We start from the raw sequence: 25,101 nt of genomic DNA, 5'->3' as shown, positions 1-25,101 counted from the left end.
GGGTTTATAAAAATTATTTACAGGGGCTTCCCTGGTGGCGCAGTAGTTGAGAGTCTGTCTGCCGATGCAGGGGACACGGGTTCGTGCCCCGGTCCGGGAGGATACCACATGCTGCGGAGCAGCTGGGCCCGTGAGCCATGGCCGCTAAGCCTGCGCGTCCGGAGCCTGTGCTCCGCAACGGGAGAGGCCACAACAGTGAGAGGCCCGCGTACCAAAAAAACAAAACAAAACAAAAATTATGTACAGTCATACCAAGATTTCCCCATTTTGGGAGTTTTTATTTCACTTCATCTCTTGGTGAGTTAAAATATCTTAAAAAAAAAAAAAAAAGGAGAAGAAGGAGACATAGTGGTATTTCCAAACCCAAACATTCTCAGAAATGCAGTTCTCTCAGAAATGCGGTTCTCTTGCCCTTCACACGCAAGAGGAAACTTGCATACACATACAATAACTGACTCATAGCTTGTGTCATGACTACAGACATTGCTCCTTTGTCCTCTGGGCATTTAGTGTTACAGAGATGTCTCAAGACCGACCTTTGTTCCTTTCTAGGAAGCCTTTTAACTTTGCTGAGTTGTATTCTTTAACTCACATATTTAGTCAGGATGGATCTGGGTTCAGTTCATTTTTTTTTTTCAGTTCATTTTTAATACTTCACCTGGGATACAGTACGCCCTCCAGCCCACTAACTCAAGTGGAGCCGCGCCCTGGGGAAGCCTTCTCCCAGTACAGATTTGTCACCTGTGACATCACTCCCACCAGCTCTGTTCTTATCTTTGGGAGCAGCTGGTTTCCTTATCTTCCCTTGTGCTGTTTTAATCGCTGGTCCTTTTTTTCTAATCTTTTGGTCCTTTTCCTGTGCATCTTATTCAAGTTTGTCCTCTGTTACCCTCTCCCGCTTTGCCCCACTTTCAGTTCTGTTCTTTAGTGCTTCTCACGTGGACTTTAGCTCTCTTTGTGCATTTTTTGAGTTTCCATGCAATTCTCCTTCTTCCCCAAACACGCACTGGTGCCTTTTCATCTCAGTCTTTCGTTCCTTAAAGAACTCTACTCCTCCTTCTAGTGAAACCCTTCCTGAAAATTCCTTCCAAATCCTACAGTAAATATTTCTCAAGAGTTCTGTTTCTTTCTTTCAGTCTTCAGGACGATGTGCCCTTTCTCTTGTTTTGATAAAGTTTTTCAGAATCCCTATAATGTTTTTAACATTATTATTCCGTGCATACGGAGTTGTACAAAATGTAATAGAAATGAATACACACCACCCCCCACACACAACTTTTCTTTTTTTCTCTTTATTTACCCTGAAAAGCAGAACCATCTCTCAGACTCATGACTGATGAACTTGTAGTGAATATGCGGCTTCTCTTGGCCCTACTCCCTGTCCATCAGGACAACGGCTGAATCCCGGCTCCAGGCTTAAGTGGGAAGACCCGCGACATGAGCATCACAGCCGCTCTAGTGGTTCAACGTCACTTCTGGCCACTCAGCAGAACCACACGTCCTCTGCCTCACCTCGGACCCAGGTTCCCCACCTCTACTCCCCAGGGCTTGTGCTTCTTTCTCCTGCACTGTTTCTGAATACCTGTTCTCTACACAATTCTCTTCCTATGGCTTCTGCTTATTTACGGATTCAGTTGCCTTGTGGCTTTTGCTCACTCCCTGCTTTCATACTTCTCTCAGTTCCCTCTGATGACTCTCAGGTTAGGGCCATCCTTCCCTCTGATGACTCTCAGGTTGTCTTCAGTCAACTTTCCCAAGAATGAAGATCCAATTCATTGATCAGTCATCATTCAGTAAGGGTACCTCTCTCTGTTGGGCAGAGTTCTTACCTCAAGCAACCACACAGGTCTGTGGTTTCATGTCTGCTTTTGGGTTGGCTACTCCTTCTTGGATCAATCAGCTGTGGCTTAGATAATGGGGTCTGTGTCAGTCAGCTATTGCTGTGGAACAAAAAAATCCCACGAAGTCTTAGGGGCCTACAAATATCAGCATTTATTTCACTCATACATTGGTTTCACTCAACATTGGTTGAATGAAACCAATGGTACTGGCACAAAAACAGAAATATACATCAATGGATCAGGATAGAAAGCCCAGAGATAAACCCACACACATCTGGTCACCTTATCTTTGACAAAGGAGGCAAGAATATACAATGGAGAAAAGACAGCCTCTTCAATAGGTGGTGCTGGGAAAAATGGACAGATACGTGTAAAAGGATGAAATTAGAACACACCCTAACACCATACACAAAAATAAACTCAAAATGGATTAAAGACCTAAATGTCAGGGCAGACACTATAAAACTCTTAGACGAAAACATAGGCAGAAGACTCTATGACATAAATCACAGCAAGATCCTTTTTGACCCGCCTCCTAGAGTAAGGGAAATAAAAACAAAAATAAACAAAAATAAACAAATGGGACCTAATGAAACTTAAAAGCTTCTGCACAGCAAAGGAAACCATAAACAAGACGAAAAGAGAACCCTCAGAATGGGAGAAAATATTTTCAAATGAAGCAACTGACAAAGGATTAATCTCCAAAATATACAAGCAGCTCACGTAGCTCGATACCACAAAAACAAACAACCCAATCCAAAAATGGGCAGAAGACCTAAATTGACATTTCTCCAAAGAAGACATACATATGGGCAACAAATATATGAAAAGATGGTCAACATCACTAATCATTAGAGAAATGCAAATCAAAACCACAATGAGGTATCACCTCACACTGGTCAGAATGGCCATCATCAAAAAATCTAGAAACAATAAATGCTGGAAAGGGTGTGGAGGAAAGGGAACCCTCCTGCACTGTTGGTGGGAATGTAAATTGATACAGCCACTATGGAGAACAGTATCAAGGTTCCTTAAAAAACTAAAAATAGAACTACTATATGACCCAGCAATCCCACTACTGGGCATATACCCTGAGAAACCATAATTCAAAAAGCTACATGTACCACAATATTCATTGCAGCACTATTTACAATAACTAGGACTTTGAAGCAACCTAAATGTCCATCGACAGATGAATGGATAAAGAAGATGTGGCACATATACACAATGGAATATTACTCAGCCATAAAAAGGAACGAAATTGAGTTATTTGTAGTGAGGTGGATGGACCTAGAGTCTGTCATACAGAGTGAAGTAAGTCAGAAAGAGAAAAACAAATACCGTATGCTAATGCATATATATGGAATTTTACAAAGCGGTACTGATGAACCTAGTGGCAGGGCAGGAAAAAAGATGCAGATGTAGAGAACGGACTTGAGGGCACAGGGTGGGGGAAGGGGAAGCTGGGATGAAGTGAGAGTAGCATTGACATATATACACTACCAAATGTAAAATGGATGGCTAGTGGGAAGCATAAGGAGATCAGCTCCATGCTTTGTGATGACCTAGAGGGGTGGGATAGGGAGGGTGGGAGGGAGGGGATATGGGGATAATGGGGATATATGTATACATAGAGCTGATTCACTTTGTTGTACAGCAGAAACGAACACAACATTGTAAAGCATTTATACTCCAATAAAGATGTGAAAAAAAAATGCTGTTGTGTGCAGCTCAAAACAGAGGGAGGTTTAAAAAAAACAACAAAAAAAGACTCTTTACCCTGCAGTTGACAGAAACACAACTCAGACTGGTTCACATAATCAAAAGTTTCCAAGGACTGATAAGGCTTCAGGCATAGCTGGATCTACACGTTCAAATGATGTCATCAAGGCTTAGTCTTGTGAATTCCTTAGCAGTCCAGTGGTTAGGACTCTGCGCTTCCACTGCCAAGGGCCCAGCTTCAATTCCTGGTAAGGGAACTAAGATCCCAAAAGTGGGGGGAGGGGGGCGCGGGGGGGGACTTAGTCTCTCTCCATCTCCTGACTGGTCTTTCCTCTGGATTTTCTTCACTCTCCAGCAGGCAGGTGACGATATGCCACCAGCAACTGCAGCAGCACAACAAAAACAGGAATTCTTTGACCTCAGATTGCCAACAAGAACCAGAAGTTGGTTCCCATGGGACTGGCTTGGACCACGTGGCCACTGCTGAATCAAACATGGAGGCCAGGGGGATGGATGCTTTAATCAATGAGACCTCAGTGGTGGTCTCAACTGGAAGATGGTTCAATAAACGGACATTAACAAGAAGAAACAAAAGGATAATGAACCTCCACCACCATCTTTAGTTTCTTTCCAGGAGGAACTCTCCCTATGGGACTAATAGGGCATCATACACTGGCTTAGTGTGTCCTCGGTTACAAAATGTTTCTCACCCTCACCTTGACTCTTTTCTTTTTGGCCACCCCACGCGGCTTGCAGGATCTTAGTTCCCCAACCAGGGATCGAACCCAGGCCGCAGGCAGTGAGGGGTGCTGAGTCCTATTCACTGGACCGCCAGGGAACTCCCTAACCCATTTAATCCTCACCACCTGCCCGCGAGCCGAGGGCATACCTTGGCTGTATACCCTTTGTAGAGATGAGGCAACTGAGACAGAGACGTTAAGGGGCTTGGCTAAGTCACAAAGCAGGTAAGGAGCAGACCGAGGTTCTGTGGAGAGGTGTGTGCAGAAAAAGAGGAAACACACTGAGCCCAGGCAACGTCCTCTGTGTGTCAAGCTCCCCCACCTCCTCCACCACATCCTCCCCATTTGCCTGCGTCTCTGCTGCGGCCCCGTGTCTCCTGCCTCTGTCCCTTATCATCAGCTACTGCCAGCTTCACCACACCTCCTCCTCGACCTTTGCTCCGGGCTTGTTTTTCCCTCTGGACCGGGAACCCCGGGCTCACTTTCAATTGCTGCCTGTCCTTTCCAACAGCCTCAGCATGTGCACGGGAAAGTGCGCCCGCTTCGTGGGGCTCTCCCTCATCCCCCTCTCCCTGATCTGCATTGTGGCCAACGCCCTCCTGCTAGTGCCCAACGGTGAGATCACCTGGACCAAGGACCACCTCAGCTTGCAAGTCTGGCTCATGGCTGGCTTCATCGGCGGGGGCCTGATGGTGAGAGGGCTGGCCAGGGCACACGGGCCAGGGGGCTGGGTGCCACTCTCCGGGGTCCTGAACAGGAGGGAGAGGGAGTGAGGGAAAAGGATGGCTGCCCGGGAAGGGATGGCGGTAGCTTGGGGGGGAACCGGAGCCTGCCCAGGCTGCCCCCAAACACTGAGCACTCTGTAGGGGAGGTTCTCAGCCCCAGGGTCCTGAGCTGAATGTCTGAGGGGGATGAGAAGGAAGGAGCCTTACTGCTCGAAACTCTTCCCTCCTGGGTAGGGAGTATGTCCTACCAGCCCCTCGCCATCCCCACTGCTGAGCAGATGCTGGAAACACCTCATTACAGGGGTTGAGGCAGAAGGAACAGCTGGTTCCATGGGAGGTTATCAGGTTAAGACAATAATGGGCTTGGTGCGGGTGTGGTTTACAGTTACAGTATCTGGAGCCAGGGAGCGATGTCGCACATCAGTCTTTCTACCTATCAACTCGGTGTCACTTCCCCCATTTCCATGTCCCTTCACTCTCCACCCAGGTTTCTGGATGCCCACTGTGCGCTGGGCACTAAGGACAAACTCAGAACTCGGGTCAGTATGGTGGAGAAGGGGTCCCCGTGGCTTCCTGGAGACTAGGATCTGTCAGGAGAAGTTGGGGAAGGGGAGACACAGACTTCCTGGACTTTCTAACCCCCATTCGCCACCCCCCTCCCCACTCAGGGAACTTTTTTGCTGTTTTGTTTGTTTGTGCACCGCGTGGCATGCAAGTTCTTGGTTCCCCCACAAGGGACTGAAACCGTGCCCACTGGCTTAACCGCTGGACCGCCAGGGAAGTCCCTAGGGGAACTTTTTGGAAGGTCAAGCGATTTAACATCTTTATGGCATGAAGATAAAAGATCTACCCGGCACGGTTCCCCACTTCTCAGGATGGCTGACTGATGAAATTCTCAGGGGGATGCCTCACCTTTGTCTCTTTCACTGGCCACAAGTCTGTTAGCTAATGGGGACACCTCTTCTCCTTTACCCAACAATCCCCTCTTACCCATCCAGGTCTTTCCTCCTACTTCCCCCACCCATGGATTTATGGCTGTTGGGCTCCATGCCATACCTCTGACCTCAACCCTCTCTGAGACGTCACACTCCTCCCAACCCCACCCTCTCCGCCGCTGTCACATCACACCCCTCCTCCAGCCCAAACCACCACCACCTCCCCACGATCTTACTTGCCTGCTTCTGGGGAGACCCCCAAGGATGCCCCCCCAATATGCTCATTCCCAGCTTCCCTCCGGCCTCCATGCTCTCAGCCACCCTGGAGAAGGTTCTCAAGTGTATTCACAGTTACTGCTATACCACAGGGACACAGGCGAGGGCCCTGCACTCCCTGAAGCAGGTGTTTCTGCTGGAGAGACACACAGTATCAAGGAAGCAAAAATGTATGCCCCACAGGAGGAAGGGCTGCCTGTTTCATTGGCTGCTGTGTGCCAGGCGCCTAGGCCTGGATCAACAGGCACTGGATTAATAGCGAATGAACAAAGTAAACAGACGAGTGAGATGATCTCAGATAAAAGTAGGGACCATCAAGAAAACAAAGCAGGATGCTGTGTAAAGAGCTCCTGAGGCAAGGTAGCATTTTCAAGGAAGGCCTTGATGAGGTGACTTCTGAACTGAGACCCAAAAGACAAAAAGAAGGAATCAGCATGACAGACAGGTGACTACAAAGTGTAAGGCAGGAATAGGCCTGCACATCTCAGGGCTAGAGAGGCTGCCAATCAGAGGAGGGCAGAGGCCAGAGCACCTACACCCTTGAAAGGCACAGTGAGGAATTTGAATTTTATTATAAGTGCACAGAAAACTATTGAAGGACTTTTTACCTTTTTAGAAAGTCATACAGACAAATGCCCAGATCCTTAATATATAGCTCAGTGAATTTTTATAAAAGGAACACACCCATGTTCTGGGCACTCAGATCAAGATGTGGGTCATTACAAGAACCCCAGACATGCCTCCCACCAAGCCCTACCCCACACCGACAAGGGCCTCACTATCCTGACTTCTATCCCAGAGGTTAGTTTTGTCTGGTTAGCACTTTATATAAATGGAATCATACAGAGTGGACACTTTTGTTCTGGTTTATCGAGGTCAACATTATGTTTGTAAGTTTCATCCATATTGTTACACAGTGCTGTAGTTTACTATTTCTAATATTTACACAATTATTTCCATTGTGTAAGTATTACTACAATTTATTTAAACATTCTACTGTTGATGGACATTTGGATAGTTCCCAACTCGGGTTTATTCTAAATAATGCTCTATAAACATTCCTGTAAATGTCTTTAGGTGAATGTACGTTTGCATTTCTGTTGGATAGATACCTAGGAGTAAAACTGCTGATTCTTAAGGTATGCAAATGTTCAGTGCTAACAGATATTACCAAAGAGTTGTCTGAAGTACTTATGCCAATTGTATTCCCACCAGCAAAGGATGAGAGTTCTAGTTGCTCCATATCCCGCTGGATATGGCTGGCTGCTGGGTGGTGAGTAAACAGTAGGAGGTCAGCACTGTGTGCAGAAAGACCAGACTGAGGTCACTACAGTTGTCCAGGGGAGATGATAGTGGCTTAGATGAGGCCAGTGGCCATGGAGATGGAGAAAATTAAACAGACTCGAGCTATAAACTCAGTGCTTCCTCCTGCCTTTTCAATTACCCTTCTCTTTTCAATGAGACGAGATAGCAGAGAGCAAGACAGACGAGTTCAGACAACAAAAGGAAACACTTTGGCTAGAAAAGTAAAGATCAAGGACTTCCCTGGTGGTCCAGTGGCTAAGACTCCGTGCTCCCAATGCAGGGGGCCCGGGTTCCATCCCTGGTCGGGGAACTAAGATCCCACATGCCGCAACTAAAGATCCCGCATGCTGCAACTAAGATCTGGTGCAGCCAAATAAATCAGTAAATATTCTTTTAAAAATCACAAACAGGGTTTCGCTGGTGGCACAGTGGTTAAGAATCCGCCTGCCAATGCAGGGGACACAATGCAGGGTTCGATCCCTGGTCTGGGAAGATCCCACATGCTGCAGAACAACTAAGCCCTGTGCGCTACAACTACTGAGCCTGTGCTCTAGAGCCCGTGAGCCACAACTACTGAGCCCGTGTGCTGCAAGTACTGAAGCCCACGTGCCTAGAGCCCGTGCTCCACAACAAGAGAAGCCACCGCAGTAAGAAGCCCGCGCATCTCAACAAAGAGTAGCCCCCACTCGTGGCAACTAGAGAAACCCTGTGCGCAGGAACAAAGACCCAACACAGCCAAATATAAATAAATAAATTTATATTAAAAAAAACACAAACAGAGAGGTCGTTTGAAATTGGTAAATCCAAATTCCAGGTGTCTTTGGATCCAGGAGCTTCTGAGTAAGTGATGTAAACAGAAAGGCTAAGCAAGGGGGCCAGCATTGGCCCTAGACCTGCCATGAGACATGGAAGAGGGAAGAGTGTCTGGTGGAAAGTTCATTCAACTCTGCAGGTGTTTCTGTAAGGTTGCTGTGGATGATATAATGGAACTAAAACTCTCAGCCCCTCCTTTGGAGAAGATCAAAATGCCACCCTGTTGGTGTGTGCCAGACAAGGAAGACAGGGAGGCACAGATCCAGAGAGCTGTGGAATTCCAGAGATGGGAAGACAGGCAAAGAACCTGGTCTGGTGCAACAAAGTTAAGGCTGGAGCCAAAAGTGAGACGCCTCGAACGCCTTCCTGGAGTTCAGTCTTGATAGGCTACTCTTTGAGGAGACCCTAAAGGATTGGATCGGGAAAAGACCAGTTGAAAGCTAAGTTTAATCTGGCGGTAGCAATGTAGTATGGAATGTGAGTTGGCACAGGGCAAGAGATACAAAAATCTAGTAGGGAGGCTGAGCACATCCTTCTCATGGGAGGTGATTGGGGATTGACCGTGGGGAAGAAAAAAGGACTGACAGATTCAAGAGCCATTGAAGGAAAACTCCCAAAGACTTGAGGTCTGGCTAGGTGTGAAGGATTCAAGTTTTTAGGCTGGGGTGACCTGCAGGATATTTCCACTGATGGAAACAAGAAAGCCAAAGGGAGATGAATTGGGGGGAACAAATTGTGAGATTAGTATGAGGCTGGATGAACTTAAGCTAAAACCAAGACATTCAAACGAACATACCCTTCAGGCAGTTAGATTTGAATTTGGAGGCATCAATTTAGGAGACAACAATTGTTAGAGGAAGCAGCTGATGCCCTGGAAGGGGATGGGCTCTCTGAGGAGGGCCACGGGAGAAAGAAAGACAAAGAGGATCAAGGCTGTATCTTGGGGACTCCTACTCTTCCCATCAGAGTCTTACATGCTCCTCCACCCTCCATCATAACCCCAGTTCACCAGGCATTCCAACACCACTATTCCTTCCTGCCGCTGAGGGACTCTATAGTTATTGACCATTTACTCTGAGCAAGTCTTGACATCAAGGCAACCTGTTATTTCATTAAATCCTGAGAACAGCCCATTTTACAGAGGACAAAACTGAGACCCAGAGAGATGAATCAATTCACGGAGTGTGAAGTGAGCACAAGGTTGGCATTAAACCCAGGACTCCTGACTCCCATTCAGTTGGGCACCTACTGTATGCTGAGATTTATGGGGGATATAATGATATTGCGCCCTATCCTCCTGGAGGCTACAATCTGGACAGAGATAAGTAGGCACATAAATATAGATAAATTTAAAGCAGAGCCCCACAGTGCTCCAGGAGAAGTAGAGATAAGATCTCCCTATAGTCCAAATGGCTGAAGGCATCACAGGAAGCTTACCTCGTCACAATACGGGGTAAGTGCTGATCCAAGTTGGGGACCTGGATGACTCGCTACCACATCGACTCTGATCCCACAGGTACTGTGTCCAGGAATTTCCGCCGTCCGGGCAGGGGGCAAAGGCTGTTGTGGTGCAGGCTGCTGTGGGAATCGCTGCAGGGTAAGATGCAAATTAAGACGGCACTCAGCATACGTCTTTGAATCACACCTAAACGCCTCCACAGAATTCCCAGCTTCACGAGGTCCTCTGCAGAGTCCTAGGCTCCATCTTACCGCTCCCTCGCACCCGCACATCTTAGGCTTCAGTGGGCCTGACCGGAGGGAACTACAATCCCCATGAACCTCCGCGGCCAGTGGCTCTTAGAATTAGCCGAACTCCAAGCCCTGGAGTTTGACGGGAAATGTATTTTTAACGAGACTGGCTAGAGCTCGGTAACAAAGCGGGGGGCGGGGGGAGCTAGGCGCGCTTTGCCCACGAGTGGGGCGGGGACGGCCCAACTCACCTCTCCTCGCACTCTGTATCCAGATGCTGCGATCGGTCTTCTGCTCGGCGTTCGGGATGCTTGGTGCCATCTACTGCCTCTCGGTATCAGGAGCCGGGCTCCGAATTGGACCGCTATGCTTAATGCACGGCTCCTGGGACTACCACTTCCAACACACCGCGTAAGGCTCAGCCTGTATTCGCGCCCCTGCCCCCATTCTCTGCTACTGCCCACCTGCCTTTCCCACGTGGACCGAGAAACCTAGGTGGGATTCGGCTTCGAGACAGCTTCCTCCACGTGGGCCGAACGAGTCCTTTGCATATCCCCCTCGGCGCCTGCGCGGGGCGGGGAGCCCCGAGGGGGGCGCGCTCCTCGTGACCTCCTTCTCTCACGTGACCCTGCCCCGCCCGCAGAGGCTCCTATCTGCTCAACCGCACTCAGTGGAGCTCGTGCGCGCAGCCGCCACGTGTGGTCTATTGGAACGTGACACTCTTCTCGCTGCTGGTGGCCGCCTCGTGCCTGGAGATTTTGCTGTGTGGGGTGCAGCTGGTGAACGCGTCCATTGGTGTCTTCTGCGGCGATTGTCGGAAGAAGGAGGTGGGACTGTGTGGGATGGAGCTGTCGAGGAAATCTATTTGCTACATGACTAAGTCCTCACTTTTTTTCCGCAGGGCGCCCCTCACTGAGGCTCCACGGACCTGGTCCGTCGCTCCTGGACACCCGCCTGGCCCGCCCCCGCCCTGGAATAAACTATTTAGAGCTCTCTTCCGCGTCTCAGATTGTGCCCTTTACAAGGAGTGTCCGAAGGTCTCCATATACACCGTGGCTTGGGGCTCTCGTGTTTGGGACCCTTGCACCCCGCTTGTTATTTCCTTAATAAATAGTTATTGAACTATTAGTGCACTGGAAATACTGTGTAAACAAGACAGGCAAGTTCTGTGCTCTTAAAGAATTTAACATTCCAGGGGTAGAAGATGGGCAATTTTTAAAAGAGGCAATAGATTATTTTAATTGGTGATAAGCACTTTTTAAAAACACGGAGAAAAAAAAAACACGGAGGTAGTGGGATAGATATTGACTGATGGATGGACTTTTTTAATAAGATAAAGTCCAAGAAAGAGAAATTGGAGCTGAAATCTGGTGGATGGGCTAACCATCTGGACAGTTGGGGGATTCCAGGCAGAGAGGGCAGCAAGGACGAAGACCCTCAATGGGACTCAGTATACAGAAAGCCACTGTTTGAGTTTTGGCGCAGCAGGGAAGGAAAACTATGGAAAAGACATCTTAGCCTCCTAAGTTCTAGAAAATGAAACCTTAACACGATATAGCATTGTCACCTCCTAATTTGGTAGAAATTTCTTGATCTGGGGTCACTGGTGGTTCAGAAAGGAAACAACCTGGTCTCTTAATGGGGACGATGTGTCTGCAGAGGCTCACAGAAAGGCAGGGACTTCCTTAACTTGTACGCAAAATTGTGTTTAAGTGTGTCTTTTCTGAACTATGGGTCGGTAACTTTCAGTAGCTTGCCATGGACTCCTGAAACCAAATCCTAACTGGGCCTGGCCCAATGCTAGGTTAGGAGGAAGATGGGGCTACGCAGTTTCCCACCCCTAAAACAAGAGAGACCAAAGCCAAGACAGAGAAGCTTTAATAGCGGAGGTGGGACTAGGCTTGGGCTGGGAGAGGGCGGCGATGGTGTCAACTGCGGCAGCAGAAAAAGCGCGCGTCATTAACAGCGGTGTCATCGCGGAGGCCTCCAGGCCGCTCGATCTTGGTCTGCAAGCCGCACACTCCTTTAGGGCAAGGCTCACTCCAGTTTCCAAAGTCTCCCCAGGACAGACCGGGCCCCTGCAGCTCCGTGCTGTCGGAGCAGCGGAAGCGCACGTTGTTCGCAGCCGTGTTGTCCCCGGGGGTCACGGGTGCCTCCACGCGAAGCGAGAAAGCCACCAGGAAGCCGCCGCCGGGACACCACAGCGGCTCACTCCACGCGCCCCACCTGCGAGGAAAGCAGAGACGCGCGGTCTCCGCGGGCGCCCTCACCCACCTCCAGCCGGACCCAGGCCTCGGGGCTTCCCAGTCAGGTGCTCCAGTCACCTGACCTCCACCGAGGTGCGGAGCTGGGAGTCTCCCACCCGCTTCCCAGGTCTAAACCTCCCCACAGCGCTGGAGGAACCTGCCTATCGGTAGGGGATGCGTGTAATGGAGAGTAAGGGGCATACACCGACCCTAGGGGATGCTCGGCCCCTGCCCCCCACCTTCCAGACTGGGACTCCACCACGTGCGTGTTGAGCTCCGCATTCCCGCGCGCGCAGTGCAGCCGGATTCCGTTCAGAGCCGTGTCGTCGCCAGTAATGCCTTGGGGGGGCTCCACCTGGGCGGCGGAGGATGAGTCAGAAGACTGCCATCCTCTGCTTGGGGTCCCCACCGAGACCTAGGCCTGAGCCCCTACCTTGAGTGAGAACCCGCTGGCGAAGAATCTGTCAGGACACATCTCTGGCCAGGCCCAGTCGCCCCAGGGCCCCCCGTTGGTCACCTCGATGACCAATGTGTAGCCGCTGGACGCATCTGCTCTTGCACGCCCGAAGCACGTCGCCCACAGCAGCAGAAGCAGCTTGGCTCCCGCGCCCCGCTCCATCCCGCAGCCTCTGTGAGCCCAGGCCCTTTGTGCAGGTGTATACCACCTTTGCCCTAAGAGGGCTCCGACTGCGGAAGGGCCACCTGGATTAAGTGACACTCAAAACTAATCCGTTCCGGAAGCCTACAAACTTGTTTCTCAGCTCAGGGAGACTGACGCTCCCAGCGCCAGAGGAGGAGGGTTTAAATAACCACCAACCTACCGAACGTTTACAGACTATAGGCCACGAATCGTGGTTAGCGTTTTGCTGGCATGTTTTATTTAATCCACACAACAATTTTAGGAGGTGAGAATTACCATTCCTATTCTGCCAGTGAGGGAACTAGGGCTGCGAAATTGCAAGCGACTTGCCTAAGGTCACAGTCAGCAAGCCAGGGAACATTCCAGCACTAGGAAATGGGGAACCCACGGCTAGGGATGGAAGTGGTGGTTCCAGAATCCCACTGGACAGGGACCCCAGGGAACTCCAGGATGTGAGGGAGCATCGAAGTGAGACAGGGCAAGAATCCATGAACTGTGGGAGCTGGGAAGCATCTTGTGAGTGATTGGGGCCCCGACTCCTTGAGAATCTGGGACATTCCTTCCCCTCAAAAGAAAATATACACAGAGACAGGAACAGTTTTAAAAAGTTTATGGACAGGGAACTGAGAACAGGAGACGACGCTATTTCTTTCATCGCTTCCTGTAGCCTTTCCCTCCATGTTTTTCCCCCTGTGACCACCAGGGGGACTCCTAATTAAAAACAAAAAATTGTTGTGGGGAGTACCACCCCTGATTTGCCTGCCCTTCATACAACACATTCCTTTGTCTATTCAATATTACTTATTTAGAAATAATGTGTTTGGGCCCAGGCAATATTCTAAATGCTAAATAGAGCAGCCACCAAGAAAAGGCCCCTGTCTTCATCAGAGCTCACATTCCAGTGGGGGAGACAGATGATAAATTCTCCAATGGACCCTGAGCTCTGTGAAGGCACATTTGTCTTCATGGGGCCTAGTACAGGGCCTGGCATGTGGAGGTAGTTAATAAAGGTTGGTTTGATGAATGATTGAGGAATCAATTTGGAGATTAAAAAAAGTAAACTACAAAAATGTAAAAGGTGACAGCCTAAACTATATAATTGAGACCTCAGGCATCCAGATTAAGATAAGGTCCCCTGGGCTTCCCTGGTGGCACAGTGGTTGAGAATCCGCCTGCCAATGCAGGGGACACGGGTTCGAGCCCTGGTCCGGGAAGATCCCACATGCCGCGGAGCAACTAAGCCCGTGCGCCACAACTACTGAGCCTGCGCTCTAGAGCCCGCGAGCCACAACTGCTGAGCCCTCGTGCCACAACTACTGTAGCCCGCGCGCCTAGAGCCCGTGCTCCACAACAAGAGAAGCCACCACAATGAGAAGCCCGCGCACCGCAACAAAGAGTAGCACCGGCTCACCGCAACGAGAGAAAGCCCGCGCGCAGCAACGAAGACCCAACGCCGCCAAAAAATAAATAAATTTATAAAATAAAAAATAATAATAAGATAAGGTCCCCTGGGGACAGGATAGAGAATTTAGAAGAGGGTGTTCTCTGAATCCCAGGTGCCCCAGGCTTGAACTTAAAAGGTAAGATTTATGGAGCAGCTGTAGTAAGCTTTTCCATTTACAGTGTTTGCACATACGATATCAGTTAATCCTCACATGAAGCCTGCAAAACAACATATTATCCTCAATGTACAGTGGAGGGAACTCAGGCCCAGAGTCAACTTAGGGTCCACCATTGCTCAGTGGGGGAACTGGTTCTGACCTCAGCCTCTCCTCACAATAACCAGCCTTCCTCTTACTACAACCTGGCCTTTACAGGGAAGGGAAATGTAGCGACGTGTCACTGCTACCGAATCCCCCAAATCCTCTTCATTGATTCCCTCTCTCCTCAGATGCTGCCCTCTGGGGCAAAGGGCACAGGGGAGAGGGACTTAGTAGGTTAATTATTAACCCTTTGCGCCTCAGGCACTGCGGCTTCTCTCCCCTCCTGGAGGCGAAGGGACAAGGCCTGGCGAGGGGCTGGTGAGGGGGCGGTGGTCCCTGCAGCAGCCATGCGGGTCGCACTGCCTCAGCCGGTCCCTCGGCGCTGCTTGCGCAGTGCGATTCCTCTTGCTGTCTTCACACTACTGCTTGTTTATCTCTGGGCTCGGAGCCTCCGTGAGTACCCCTTCCCTCACCTGCTCTGGGAGGAACCGGGGAATCCAGGCCCTTGAGACCTAAGGTCTCTCCTCAAGCCCTCGTTGTTCTGTTTCACTTCCCTCAGGTGCCCTCTCAGGCTGCAGATCTGGGGCCCAGTCCTGCATTGCCAGGGAACCGCCTCCTTTCCAGGTATGCTCCCGGAAGGGCTGGGACTGGGAGGTCCAGGTAGGACCCTGAGCAGGGGGAAGTGCACCAGGCTGAGGATCCGATGAAGGGCAGGCCCTCCTCCTCCTCTCCCTTCTCCCGTCAGAAGCTGAGAATACAGCAAGAGGGACACCATCTAGATTTTAGGAATACTTTCTTCAGAGCCCAACTGGGCTGCTTGGCGAACCCAGCAAGCTAGGGCTTCTGCTCCCACTCCGTTCCCCTCCTATCTCACCCCCAGGTCCGGCAACAGTCGGGACCCTTGGAGGCCCCGGAACGGGAAGAGCCTCAGTGTCTGGGCCCTCAGGGGATGCTGGGCCGCATGATGAGGCCGTTCCGCGCCAGTCTGAACCCGGAAAGGGATGTGGAGTTGTCGCAGTACCTGGCAGGATGGAGGGAGCTAGTCCGGTGAGTGGTCTCTCCCCCAACCCCATCCAGTCCCCGCCTCTTTGTGGCTCCATCGCCCTCTCTCAAACCTTCCTACCCTTCCCACCATCACACACAGGTTCCTAATTCCCCTCGGCTCCATCTTCGCCTTCGCCACAAGCGAGGCCTCCGCCAAAGTGACAGCCCTCGAGGCTCTGGTGCACGGCCCAGAGGCCGCGCACTACACGTCGCTGGCGACCATGGTGGCGTGGGAGCGGCCCGGGATCGCCCCACGACTCTCGGCCGGGTGCCCGGGCTCAATGACGATGCTCTTGCTGCACCGTGCGCTACGCTGGTCCCAGCTCTGCCTCCACCGGGTGGCTACCGGGATGCTCGGAGGCCCGGACGCTGGCGCTCAGTGCAGCGACGCCTACGGCACGGCCCTGGCTCCGCACCACCCCTGGTTCGTCCGTCAGGCCGCTCACCTCGCATTCCTCGCCTTCCCGAGTCGCGGCCGCTTGCTCGAGCTGGCGTGTCCGGGTTCCAAAGAGGCGGAGGCGCGGAACGCGCTGGTCCAGGCCGCGGGGACCCTAGAGGACGTCTACAACCGTACTCAGGGCTTGTTGGCCGACGGCTGCCTGCTCGAGCTGGCCTGACGCCTACTGGCCGGAGGAAGGAAGCGCCCTGGGGAGGGGTCGGTGCAGCTCCAGGTTGAGCCCTTGGCCCCGCCTCCCGGTGCCGGGGGCGTGGTCTCCATATACCCCGCTTCCTTGGTGACGTCACCACCCCGGAGGCTCACCTTGATAGGGGTGGGTTTTTTAGACCCTGCCTCTATCCGCAATCTCCGGGAGAAGGGAGGAGCTGTGGGGAATAAAAAGTATTCTTTGGGACTTCCCTGGTGGCAGTGGTTGAAATTCGCCTGCCAATGCAGGGGACCCGGGTTTGAGCCCTGGTCCGAAAGATCCCACATGCAGCGGAGCAACTAAGCCCGTGAGCCACAACTACTGAGCCTGTGCTCTAGAGCAGCGAACCACAACTAGTGAGCCCACAGGCCTAGAGCCCTTGCTCGGCAACAAGAGAAGCCACCGCAGTGAGAAGCCTGCACGGCAAGGAAGAGTAGCCCCTGCTCGCCGCAAGTAGAGAAAAGCCCGTGCACAGCAACGAAGACCCAACGCAGCCTAAAATAAATAAATAAATAAATAAATAAATTTATTTAAAAAAAAGTATTCTTTGGTAGCCGTCGATTTAGGGCGTTTTGTGTGATGACAGCAGGCGCTTAAGGGAAACAGGAAAAAATAGATGTGGGAAGATGTGTCATCCCTGTTTCCGGCCGCCGAGAGACTCATGCTACCCCTGGCCTATGTCAACCACTCCTACAGCTTCAGTTGCCAACTACGTGCCAAGTCTCCAGACCAGACCTGTCCCCTGAGCTGCAGCCCCCATAAAGCAAACTCTTTCCCGGACACCTCCACAGACACCACAAATGCAACACATCCAACACGAATCCAGTCACCTCCTCCCAGAACTGCACCTCTTCTTGTGTTTCCTATCTCAATAAATGACACCCTTTCCTGTCAACTACCCAAGGCTAAAACCTGTGCGTCTTGCCTCACACCAAGCAGGTGCTCAGCTCAGTAATGTATGTTTATTAAATGACTCCACTCCCACAATAGTAAAGTTACACACTGATAATTCCCAAATTATAACTCCAACCCACTTTCCCCTGGACTCCAGAATACTATATATCACTTCCTTATTCCACATCTCCACTTGGATTTCAACTAGAGATAGCAAACTTAACAAGTCCAAAACTGAGCTTCCAATATTCTCTCCTCCCAAAATACTCCACAGTCCTCGCTAGCTCAGCAAACGACAATTCCATTCTTCCAAGTCCTTAAGCCAAAATCCTTGCAGTCATCCTGACTCTTTGGTTTCTCTTTCATCGTACCCACCTCCAAGCAGTCAGAATCTATTTCTCACTATCTCCACTGCTACCAACCTTGTCAAGTCAACTTCATCTATCACCTGGATTATTGCAATAGCCTCCTAATTGTTTCTCTCTTCCATACTTTGCGTCCCTACAGTGTATTTTCAATAGAGCAGCCAAAGTGATCTTTAAAATATAAAGCATATCATGTCACTTCCCTGCTCAAAACTTTCCAATGGCTTCCTATTGCAGGAAATTTTCTGGATCATATTTTCAGTTGAGAATGATGAAAAGCTTCTCAAAGGCCCTATGTGATCTGATTGCACTAGCCAAACTGACCTCGTCAATATTCATTGAATATGTCAGGCATGATCCTGCCTCATGACTTTGCACTTGATCTTCCCTCTGTCCAGAATGCTTTTCCCCAAAATATACAAATGACTTCCCTCCTTCCTTCTGGTCTTTATTTAAATGTCTCTCCAGTGAGACCTTCCCTGCTTATTCTTTCTAAAATTTCAACACACACACACACACACACACACACACACATCTTCCTATCTCCCTTCTTTGCTTTTTCTTCTTAATATGATTCACTATTTAACATGCTGTATATTGCACTTACTTTTTTGTCTCCCTTAATACATGTAAGTTCCATGGGGCTAGGAATTTCTGTCTACTTTGTTCCCTGATGTACTTCCAGTGCCTCAAACTGTGCCTGGCACCCAGTAGACATTCAACAGCTTTTGTTGAATGAATGTATGAGCACTAAAAATAGTTCAGATGGCTGGAGACAAGAGTGTCAAAAAGAAAAGAGGGGATTGCACAACAAAGTAAATGTACTTCATGCTACTGAATTGTACACCAAAAATGGTTAAAATGCTAAATTTTATGTTATTTATATTTTATTACAATAAAAAATTTAGAAGTAAATAAGAGATGTGATTCCAGACAGGTGGGCAGGAGTGAGTACATGAAGGGCCTTATAAACTATGTTACAGAGACAGGACTTTATCTTGAGAGTTAATTTTAAGTGGGGGATTGTCTGGATCATATTTTCAATTCAAAACACCAGCTCCAGGGATTCTCTGGTGGTCCAGTGGTTAAGAATCCATCTTGCAATGCAGGGGACTCTGGTTCAATCCCTGGTCAGCGAACTAAGATCCCACATGCCGCGGGGCAACTAAACCCACGTGCTGCAACTACAGAGCCTACCCGCCACAACTAATGAGCCCCTGTGCTCTGGAATCCGTGCATTCTGGAGCCTGCACACCACAATTAGAGAGAAGACCACGCACCACAACGAAAGATCCTGCGTGACACAACTAAGACCCTACGTGGCAAATAAATAAATACTTAAAAAAAAAAAAAAAAACACCAGCTCCAGCTGCAGTATGTAGAAATAGTATGGCAGGTTCATAGGAGGACTACTCCACACAGTAACAGCAAAATACACATTCTTCTCAAGCGCACATGCAACATTCTCCAGGATGGACCATAGGGTAGGCCACAAAAAAGTCTCAATTAATTTAAAAAGGTTGAAGTCACAAAATATTCTCCAACTAAACTGGAGTGAAATTAGAAATCAATAGCAAAAGGGAATTTAGAAAATTCACAAGTATGTGAATTTTCCTAACCAACCACTGGGTCAAAGAAGAAATCACAGGGAAAATATTTTGAGGTTAGTGAAAATGAAAACAAAACATACCAAAACTTGGGATACAGCATAAGCAGTGCTCAGAAGGAAATGTGTAGCTATGAATGCCTATATTAAAAATGAAGAAAGATCTCAAATCAACAGCTTAACCTTCTACCTTAATAAACTAGAAAAAGAAAAGCAGGGAATTCCCTGGCAGTCCAGTGGTTAGGACTCCCCACTCCCACTGCATGGGGCCTGGGTTCAGTCCTTGCTTGAGGAACTAAGATCCTGCAAGCCACGTGTCACAGCTGAAAAGAAAAAAGAAAAGAAAAGAAAAAGGAGAGCAAACTAAATCTAAAGAAAGCAGAAGGAAGGAAATAATAAAGATTAGGGTGTAAATAAATGAAATAGAAAACAGAAAAACAATAGAATCAACTAAAACAAAAGTTGGCTCTTTGAAAAGACCACTAAGATTGACGAACATTTAGCTAGACTGACCAAGAAAAAGAGAGAGAAGACTCAAATTACTAAAATCAAAAATGAAAGAGGGGCTGCTGTGGAGCAACTAAGCCCATGCACCACAACTACTGAGCCTGCACTCTAGAGCCTGTGAGCCACAACTACTGAGCCTGTGTGCTATCACTACTGAAGTCTGTGTGCCTAGAGCCTGTGCTCCACAACAAGAGAAGCCATCGCAATGAGAAGCCCGCACACCACAACGAAGAGTAGCCCCTGCTCGCCACAACTAGAGAAAGCACGCACGCAGCAATGAAGACCCAATGCAGCCAAAAAAAAAAAAAGAGTTTATAGAAGAAAATACAAAAGAGTATTAAAAAAAAAAAATGAGGGACTTCTCTGGTAGCGCAGTGGTTAAGAATCCGCCAGCCAATGCAGGGGACACAGGTTCGAGCCCTGGTCCAGGAAGATCCCACATGCCGCAGATCAACTAGGCCTGAGTGCCACAACTACTGAGCCTGCGCTGTAGAGCCTGCAAGCCACAACTACTGAGCCTGCATGCCACGACTACTGCAGCCTGAGTGTCTAGAGCCTGTGCTCCGCAACAAACAAAAGCTGCTGCAATGAGAAGCCTGCACACCACAACGAAGAGTAGCCCCCGCTCGCCACAACTAGAGAAAGCCCACGCACAGCAACAAAGACCCAACACAGCCAATAAATTAATTAATTAAAAAAAAAAAAAAGAAGAAAGAAAGAGCGGGTGTTCCCTGATGGCCTAGTGGTTAGGATTCCAGGCTTTCACTTCTGTGGCCCGGGTTCAATCCCTGGTCAGGAACTGAGATCCTGCAAAAAAAAAAAAAAGAGGAAACATAACTAACGATCTTACAGAAATATAAAGTATTATAAGGAAATACTGTAAACAACTGTAGGCCAATAAAGTAGATAACCTAAATGAAATGGACAAATTCCTAAAAAGACACACACTACCAAACCTGACTCAAGAATAAATACAAAATCTGGGACTTCCCTGGTGGCGCAGTGATTAAGAATCTGCCTGCCAATGCAGGGGACACAGGTTTGAGCCCTGGTCTGGGAAGATCCCACATGGAAGATCCCACATGTCGCGGAGCAACTAAGCTGCAACTAAGAAAAAGCCCATACGCAGCAATGAAAACCCAATGCAGCCGAAAATAAATAAATTAATTAACTTTAAAAAAAAAGAAAAGAAAGTGAGAAGACAGTCCATGGAATGGGAGAAAATATTTGCAAATTGTATGTCTGATAAAGGTGTAGTATGTAGAATATAAAAAGAACAATTAGGATTATGGGATTAACAGATGCAAACTACTATACATAAAATAGATAAACAACAATGATTTACTGTATAGCACAGGGAGCTATACTCATATATCTTATAATAGCCTATAATGGAAATATATATATATATCTTAATCACTTTGCTATACACCTGAAACTAACACAATATTGTAAATCAACTATACTTCAATTTTTTAAAAAGTTTGATGTTGGGAGTTCCCTAGTGACCGAGTGGTTAGGATTCTGGGCTTTCACTGCAGGGGCCCGGGGTTTAGTCCCTGGTGGGGGAACTAGGATCCCACAAGCCGCGCGATGCGGCAAAAGAAAAAAAAAGAAAAGAAAAAGTTTGATGCTTTGCTCGTGAAGGGAAAAAAAAAACCCGCATAACTCAACAATAAAAAGATAACCCAATTTTAAAACAGGCAAAGGACTTAAATAGGTATTTTTCAAAAGAAGATATACAAATGGTCAATCAGCGCATGAAAATATGTTCAATGTCACTCATCACAGGGAAAAGCAAAAACAACAACAACAACAACCCCACAAGATACCACTTCACACCCACTAGGATGGGTAAAATTAAAAATGCACCACAAGAATTAGGAAGTGGAGAAATCGGAATCCTCATTCATGGCTGGTGAGGATGTAAAACGAGGCAGCTGCTGTGGAAAAGCTGTCAGTTCCTTAAAATGTTAAACAAAAATTTACTAAATGACCTAACAATTTCACTCCTAGTATATACGCCTAAGTATATACCTAAGAGAAATGAAAACATAGTGCGGTCATTCTAAATCGGAGACGCTCAAGTCTATCCTGAAGCCTCTTTGAATCGCAACTCCGATCAGTCCCGCGTACACCGATAGGAACGTAGTTTTTCCAGACGGTTTGGATCTGTTTGTTGTTTGGGTTTTTTTGTTTGTTTCTTGTTTCTTTGTTTGCCACCCACGCTGCCATCAAGCTCTCACGGTCGCAAAGAAGGTTCACTACACATTTCTTTTCCTTTCTGCCGTCAACCGTGGCGCAGCTTCGCCCCCAGAAGGCCTCAGAGCACGACTAAAGAGGGTGACGGAGCGCTTTACGACAGTTGCTTTGTGGCCGTACCGGAGGAGGAAGATGGCGGCCACCTTAGTAGCTGCTCGGGGAGCGCGGCCAGCACCAGCCTGGGGGCCTGAGGCCATTACCCCCGACTGGGAAAACCGAGAAGTCTCAACAGGGGTAAGGAAGGACTCGGGGTTCACGAGATATGCACAAGGATTGAAGCGATGGAAAGATAAGGCTGGAGTGGGTTGGGAGAACTGGAGGGGCGGGGAAGAGAGGTGGTCTGTGTGATGCTGTCAGGCAGGGGAGGGGTATCCTAAGGACGCAGGAGTGGTGTGGGAGGAGGTGGAAGGTAGGCTGAAGCGTGGAATTCTGGAATCTTGTAGGACGAAAGCTTAAGGTCAGGGTGGGCCTTTGGGAACTTGAAGATTGAATTTCTGGTATTCTGCGGGTTATTGAGAACCCCATGAGATTTGACGATGTGTTGGTGGCGCACGACTTTTCTTGTACTGTAGGGACTGGATAGACGGATCATTAAGGTTTGTGTATGCTGGAGAATATGGAGAGGCCCAGACTCACCCCTTTCTCCTCTTTCTCCAGACCACTATCATGGCCGTGCAATTTGAAGGGGGCGTGGTTCTAGGAGCCGACTCCAGAACAACCACTGGGTGAGCTCAGGACAGATACGTGAAAGGTCTTCTTCCCGTCTTTCCCTTCCTTCCTTCCTTGCCTGCCAGCCCATCCTTACCCTCCATAGACTACTGTGGGAAGTGAGGTTTCGTCCTTCCCGGGAGATAAGGATTTGTTCCAGCTTCTACTGCTTCGTAGTTCTCTTCACCTTTTGGTGAACTTCTTGCAAAAGTTTGTTCTCCAGCCTGCTTCAGTTTAGATGAGAACTAACAGGAAATACTGGAATTCCTGTTGAGGGAGTGGATGGTAAAAGATGCAAGTGGGAGACAGGTGGGGTCCTTCCCTCACTATTCTGCTATCCTGCAGGTCGTACATCGCCAATCGAGTGACTGACAAGCTGACCCCTATTCACGACCGTATTTTTTGCTGCCGCTCAGGCTCAGCAGCTGATACCCAGGCAGTAGCTGACGCAGTCACTTATCAGCTTGGTTTCCACAGGTACTTGTGGGCATTGGGGGAGTAAGTATCTGAAAGGAGTTGGGACCTGAGGAGCGGAATAGTCTGACTTCCAGGTCCTGACACTGCCTTCCCTATGACTCCCTTCACCCTCTAGCATCGAGCTGAATGAGCCTCCGCTGGTACACACGGCAGCCAGCCTCTTTAAGGAGATGTGTTACCGATACCGAGAAGACCTGATGGCAGGAATCATCATTGCGGGCTGGGACCCCCAAGAAGGGGGGCAGGTCAGATACCACCACCCCGAGAACATTGGAACCATGCCTTTCATTCTCTCCCCACCGCAGGCATTTTCTAGTTCTCTTTCCAGTCTCTACATCACTTACTATTAACTTTTCACATACCAGTTCCGCAGTGGACAGGCGAACATATGTGTGTTGTGGGGAGGGTACAAATGGTGACACTCTTCTCCTCCCTCCGTCTGGCAGGTGTATTCGGTACCCATGGGGGGTATGATGGTAAGACAGTCCTTTGCCATCGGGGGCTCCGGGAGTTCCTATATCTATGGCTATGTCGATGCTACCTACCGGGAGGGCATGACCAAGGAAGAATGTCTGCAATTCACTGCCAATGGTGAGAACTGCGGCTTCTGGGTCTGTGAGCATAAACCCCCATACTCGAGCCAGGTCAGCATTCCTCTTTCCTTGCCACGATCCCAGCATCTGACTCCAATCCCAACTTTCCTCTTTTCTCCACAGCTCTCGCTTTGGCCATGGAGCGGGATGGCTCCAGCGGAGGAGTGATCCGCCTGGCAGCCATTGCGGAATCAGGGGTAGAGCGGCAGGTACTTTTGGGAGACCAGATTCCCAAATTCACCATTGCCACTTTACCACATCCCTGAATCCTAGGATTCTAAGATACAACAAGAGACATCCCATACTGATGACAAAATTCAATAAATAGTTTGTCAGTGAGAACCTGTGTGCTTTGGGGTTCTTTTCTTAACCTCAAGCCTGAACTTCTCTGGCCCATTTCTGTTTGTATAAACCACTGCCCTGAGGGAGCTGGAGAGGACCCTTCTCCAGGCCATCATGCCCCACACTTTCGTTACCATATCCAGGTCTCTGTGACACTAGTGTGGTTGGTGTAGGGGCTCCCAACAAATGACCCACCCCCCTCCCTGTTTAAGCCTAAGGGGGAACTCAGAATTCTGAGAGAGACTGGAGTCACCTCCCCTCAGCCTGCCTCCTGCCTCCTGGGAGGCTACTGGCCCTAAAGTCAGAAGGACTCCACATGTCCGACCCAGGTTCACAGTCCCCTCTCTTCACAGTCACCTCTGTCACCTCATCTTGTCAGAAGCAGCAGTGTGACTTCTTTGGCTTTCGGGAGGAAGTTGGACCTTGGTGCACATGGAGTTTAAGTTTGACCTTGAGTGGGAGAGGGCGGCCACTGGGAGTGCTGTGGGTTGGCTCCAGAAGCCACCATTCCCATGGGGAGGTGATGGGAAGTTACCTTTCAGCCCCACGGATGAGAAACAGAGCTGGCTCTGGCCCTGCAAGACGGTCCCCACTCCAGCTAAGTGCTCATTGACAGTGACCGACAGTCTTGCCCTAATCTACATTTCTCCAGTCTATGGATAAGGGAACTGTGGAAGCCACATTTGAAAACCTGGTTCTAGAATATAATCCTACCCTGGAGGATTTCGGGGGGTACAGAGGAGGCTTCCTAAGGAGTTGGTGAGGTCCTGAATTAAGTGAAGAAGGATCTCTCACCCCAAATGTGTATCTCAAAAGAACCAATGCGGAACTTTTGATTTTCTGCAAAACCTGTTCTCCCGGTCCTCCCTGTCTCAAGGCATCTTTGATTCCTCTTTCCCTTGTACTCCAAAATCCTGAGAACGCTCCATCCCTCAACAGAAAGGCCTTTCCTGGCCACTTGAATTTTAAGAAACACCACCCTCCTCCACCCTGCTCTCACATTACCTGTTTAATTTTCTTCGTA

At 49.1% G+C, this 25,101-nt stretch overlaps 4 protein-coding genes across 7 annotated transcripts; 3 read left to right on the top strand and 1 right to left on the bottom strand.

The window, feature by feature from the left end:
- The first annotated feature begins 4,644 nt into the window (after positions 1-4,644).
- On the top strand, positions 4,645-11,174 carry TM4SF5 (transmembrane 4 L six family member 5). Of its 2 annotated transcripts, XM_027130249.1 has the most exons (5): positions 4,645-4,995; positions 9,874-9,954; positions 10,321-10,457; positions 10,690-10,873; positions 10,948-11,174. In XM_027130249.1, exons 1-5 carry the CDS (start codon positions 4,822-4,824, stop codon positions 10,960-10,962), a joined length of 591 nt encoding a protein of 196 aa, XP_026986050.1. In that variant the 5' UTR covers positions 4,645-4,821; the 3' UTR covers positions 10,963-11,174. The 2 variants fall into 2 exon arrangements, with proteins under 2 accessions (XP_026986050.1, XP_026986051.1); XM_027130250.1 differs by lacking the exon at positions 9,874-9,954 and having other exon boundaries at positions 4,647-4,995.
- Positions 11,175-11,844: 670 nt separating this feature from the next.
- VMO1 (vitelline membrane outer layer 1 homolog) lies at positions 11,845-14,166 on the bottom strand. 2 transcript variants are annotated; one of them, XM_027130246.1, is made up of 3 exons: positions 12,726-14,166; positions 12,532-12,647; positions 11,845-12,272 (listed from the first exon to the last, which is right to left on the bottom strand). In XM_027130246.1, exons 1-3 carry the CDS (start codon positions 12,909-12,911, stop codon positions 11,975-11,977), a joined length of 600 nt encoding a protein of 199 aa, XP_026986047.1. In that variant the 5' UTR covers positions 12,912-14,166; the 3' UTR covers positions 11,845-11,974. The 2 variants fall into 2 exon arrangements, with proteins under 2 accessions (XP_026986047.1, XP_026986048.1); XM_027130247.1 differs by lacking the exon at positions 12,532-12,647 and having other exon boundaries at positions 12,147-12,272.
- Positions 14,167-14,982: 816 nt separating this feature from the next.
- GLTPD2 (glycolipid transfer protein domain containing 2) lies at positions 14,983-16,530 on the top strand. Its single transcript, XM_027130596.1, has 4 exons — positions 14,983-15,088; positions 15,195-15,259; positions 15,516-15,682; positions 15,780-16,530. Exons 1-4 carry the CDS (start codon positions 14,983-14,985, stop codon positions 16,294-16,296), a joined length of 855 nt encoding a protein of 284 aa, XP_026986397.1. The 3' UTR covers positions 16,297-16,530.
- A 5,490-nt stretch (positions 16,531-22,020) lies between these two features.
- On the top strand, positions 22,021-24,077 carry PSMB6 (proteasome 20S subunit beta 6). 2 transcript variants are annotated; one of them, XM_027130242.1, is made up of 6 exons: positions 22,021-22,191; positions 22,615-22,682; positions 23,011-23,142; positions 23,258-23,387; positions 23,589-23,733; positions 23,859-24,077. In XM_027130242.1, the coding sequence occupies exons 1-6, from the start codon at positions 22,090-22,092 to the stop codon at positions 23,999-24,001; spliced, it is 720 nt and encodes a 239-aa protein (XP_026986043.1). In that variant the 5' UTR covers positions 22,021-22,089; the 3' UTR covers positions 24,002-24,077. The 2 variants fall into 2 exon arrangements, with proteins under 2 accessions (XP_026986043.1, XP_026986044.1); XM_027130243.1 differs by having other exon boundaries at positions 22,042-22,191; positions 23,839-23,903.
- The last annotated feature ends 1,024 nt before the right edge of the window (positions 24,078-25,101 follow it).

This window comes from Aethalodelphis obliquidens, unplaced genomic scaffold (assembly GCF_003676395.1).
Source record: "Aethalodelphis obliquidens isolate GAN/ISIS:26980383/991018 unplaced genomic scaffold, ASM367639v1 scaffold38, whole genome shotgun sequence".
NCBI classification, from domain to species: Eukaryota; Metazoa; Chordata; class Mammalia; order Artiodactyla; family Delphinidae; genus Aethalodelphis; species Aethalodelphis obliquidens.
This window is presented reverse-complemented; position numbering and strand designations above follow the sequence as displayed.

Coding starts and splice junctions, on each gene's coding strand:
- TM4SF5 (XM_027130249.1), top strand. CDS start 4,822: ATGTGCACGGGAAAGTGCGCCCGCTTCGTGGGGCTCTCCCTCATCCCC. Junction 4,996..9,873: donor TCATCGGCGGGGGCCTGATG/GTGAGAGGGCTG, acceptor CTGATCCCACAG/GTACTGTGTCCAGGAATTTC. Junction 10,458..10,689: donor TACCACTTCCAACACACCGC/GTAAGGCTCAGC, acceptor CCCCGCCCGCAG/AGGCTCCTATCTGCTCAACC.
- VMO1 (XM_027130246.1), bottom strand. CDS start 12,911: ATGGAGCGGGGCGCGGGAGCCAAGCTGCTTCTGCTGCTGTGGGCGACG. Junction 12,648..12,725: donor CCAGCGGGTTCTCACTCAAG/GTAGGGGCTCAG, acceptor TCCGCCGCCCAG/GTGGAGCCCCCCCAAGGCAT. Junction 12,273..12,531: donor GTGGAGTCCCAGTCTGGAAG/GTGGGGGGCAGG, acceptor CTTTCCTCGCAG/GTGGGGCGCGTGGAGTGAGC.
- GLTPD2 (XM_027130596.1), top strand. CDS start 14,983: ATGCGGGTCGCACTGCCTCAGCCGGTCCCTCGGCGCTGCTTGCGCAGT. Junction 15,260..15,515: donor GGGAACCGCCTCCTTTCCAG/GTATGCTCCCGG, acceptor TCTCACCCCCAG/GTCCGGCAACAGTCGGGACC. Junction 15,683..15,779: donor GGATGGAGGGAGCTAGTCCG/GTGAGTGGTCTC, acceptor CATCACACACAG/GTTCCTAATTCCCCTCGGCT.
- PSMB6 (XM_027130242.1), top strand. CDS start 22,090: ATGGCGGCCACCTTAGTAGCTGCTCGGGGAGCGCGGCCAGCACCAGCC. Junction 22,192..22,614: donor ACCGAGAAGTCTCAACAGGG/GTAAGGAAGGAC, acceptor CTCTTTCTCCAG/ACCACTATCATGGCCGTGCA. Junction 23,734..23,858: donor TCTGCAATTCACTGCCAATG/GTGAGAACTGCG, acceptor TTTTCTCCACAG/CTCTCGCTTTGGCCATGGAG.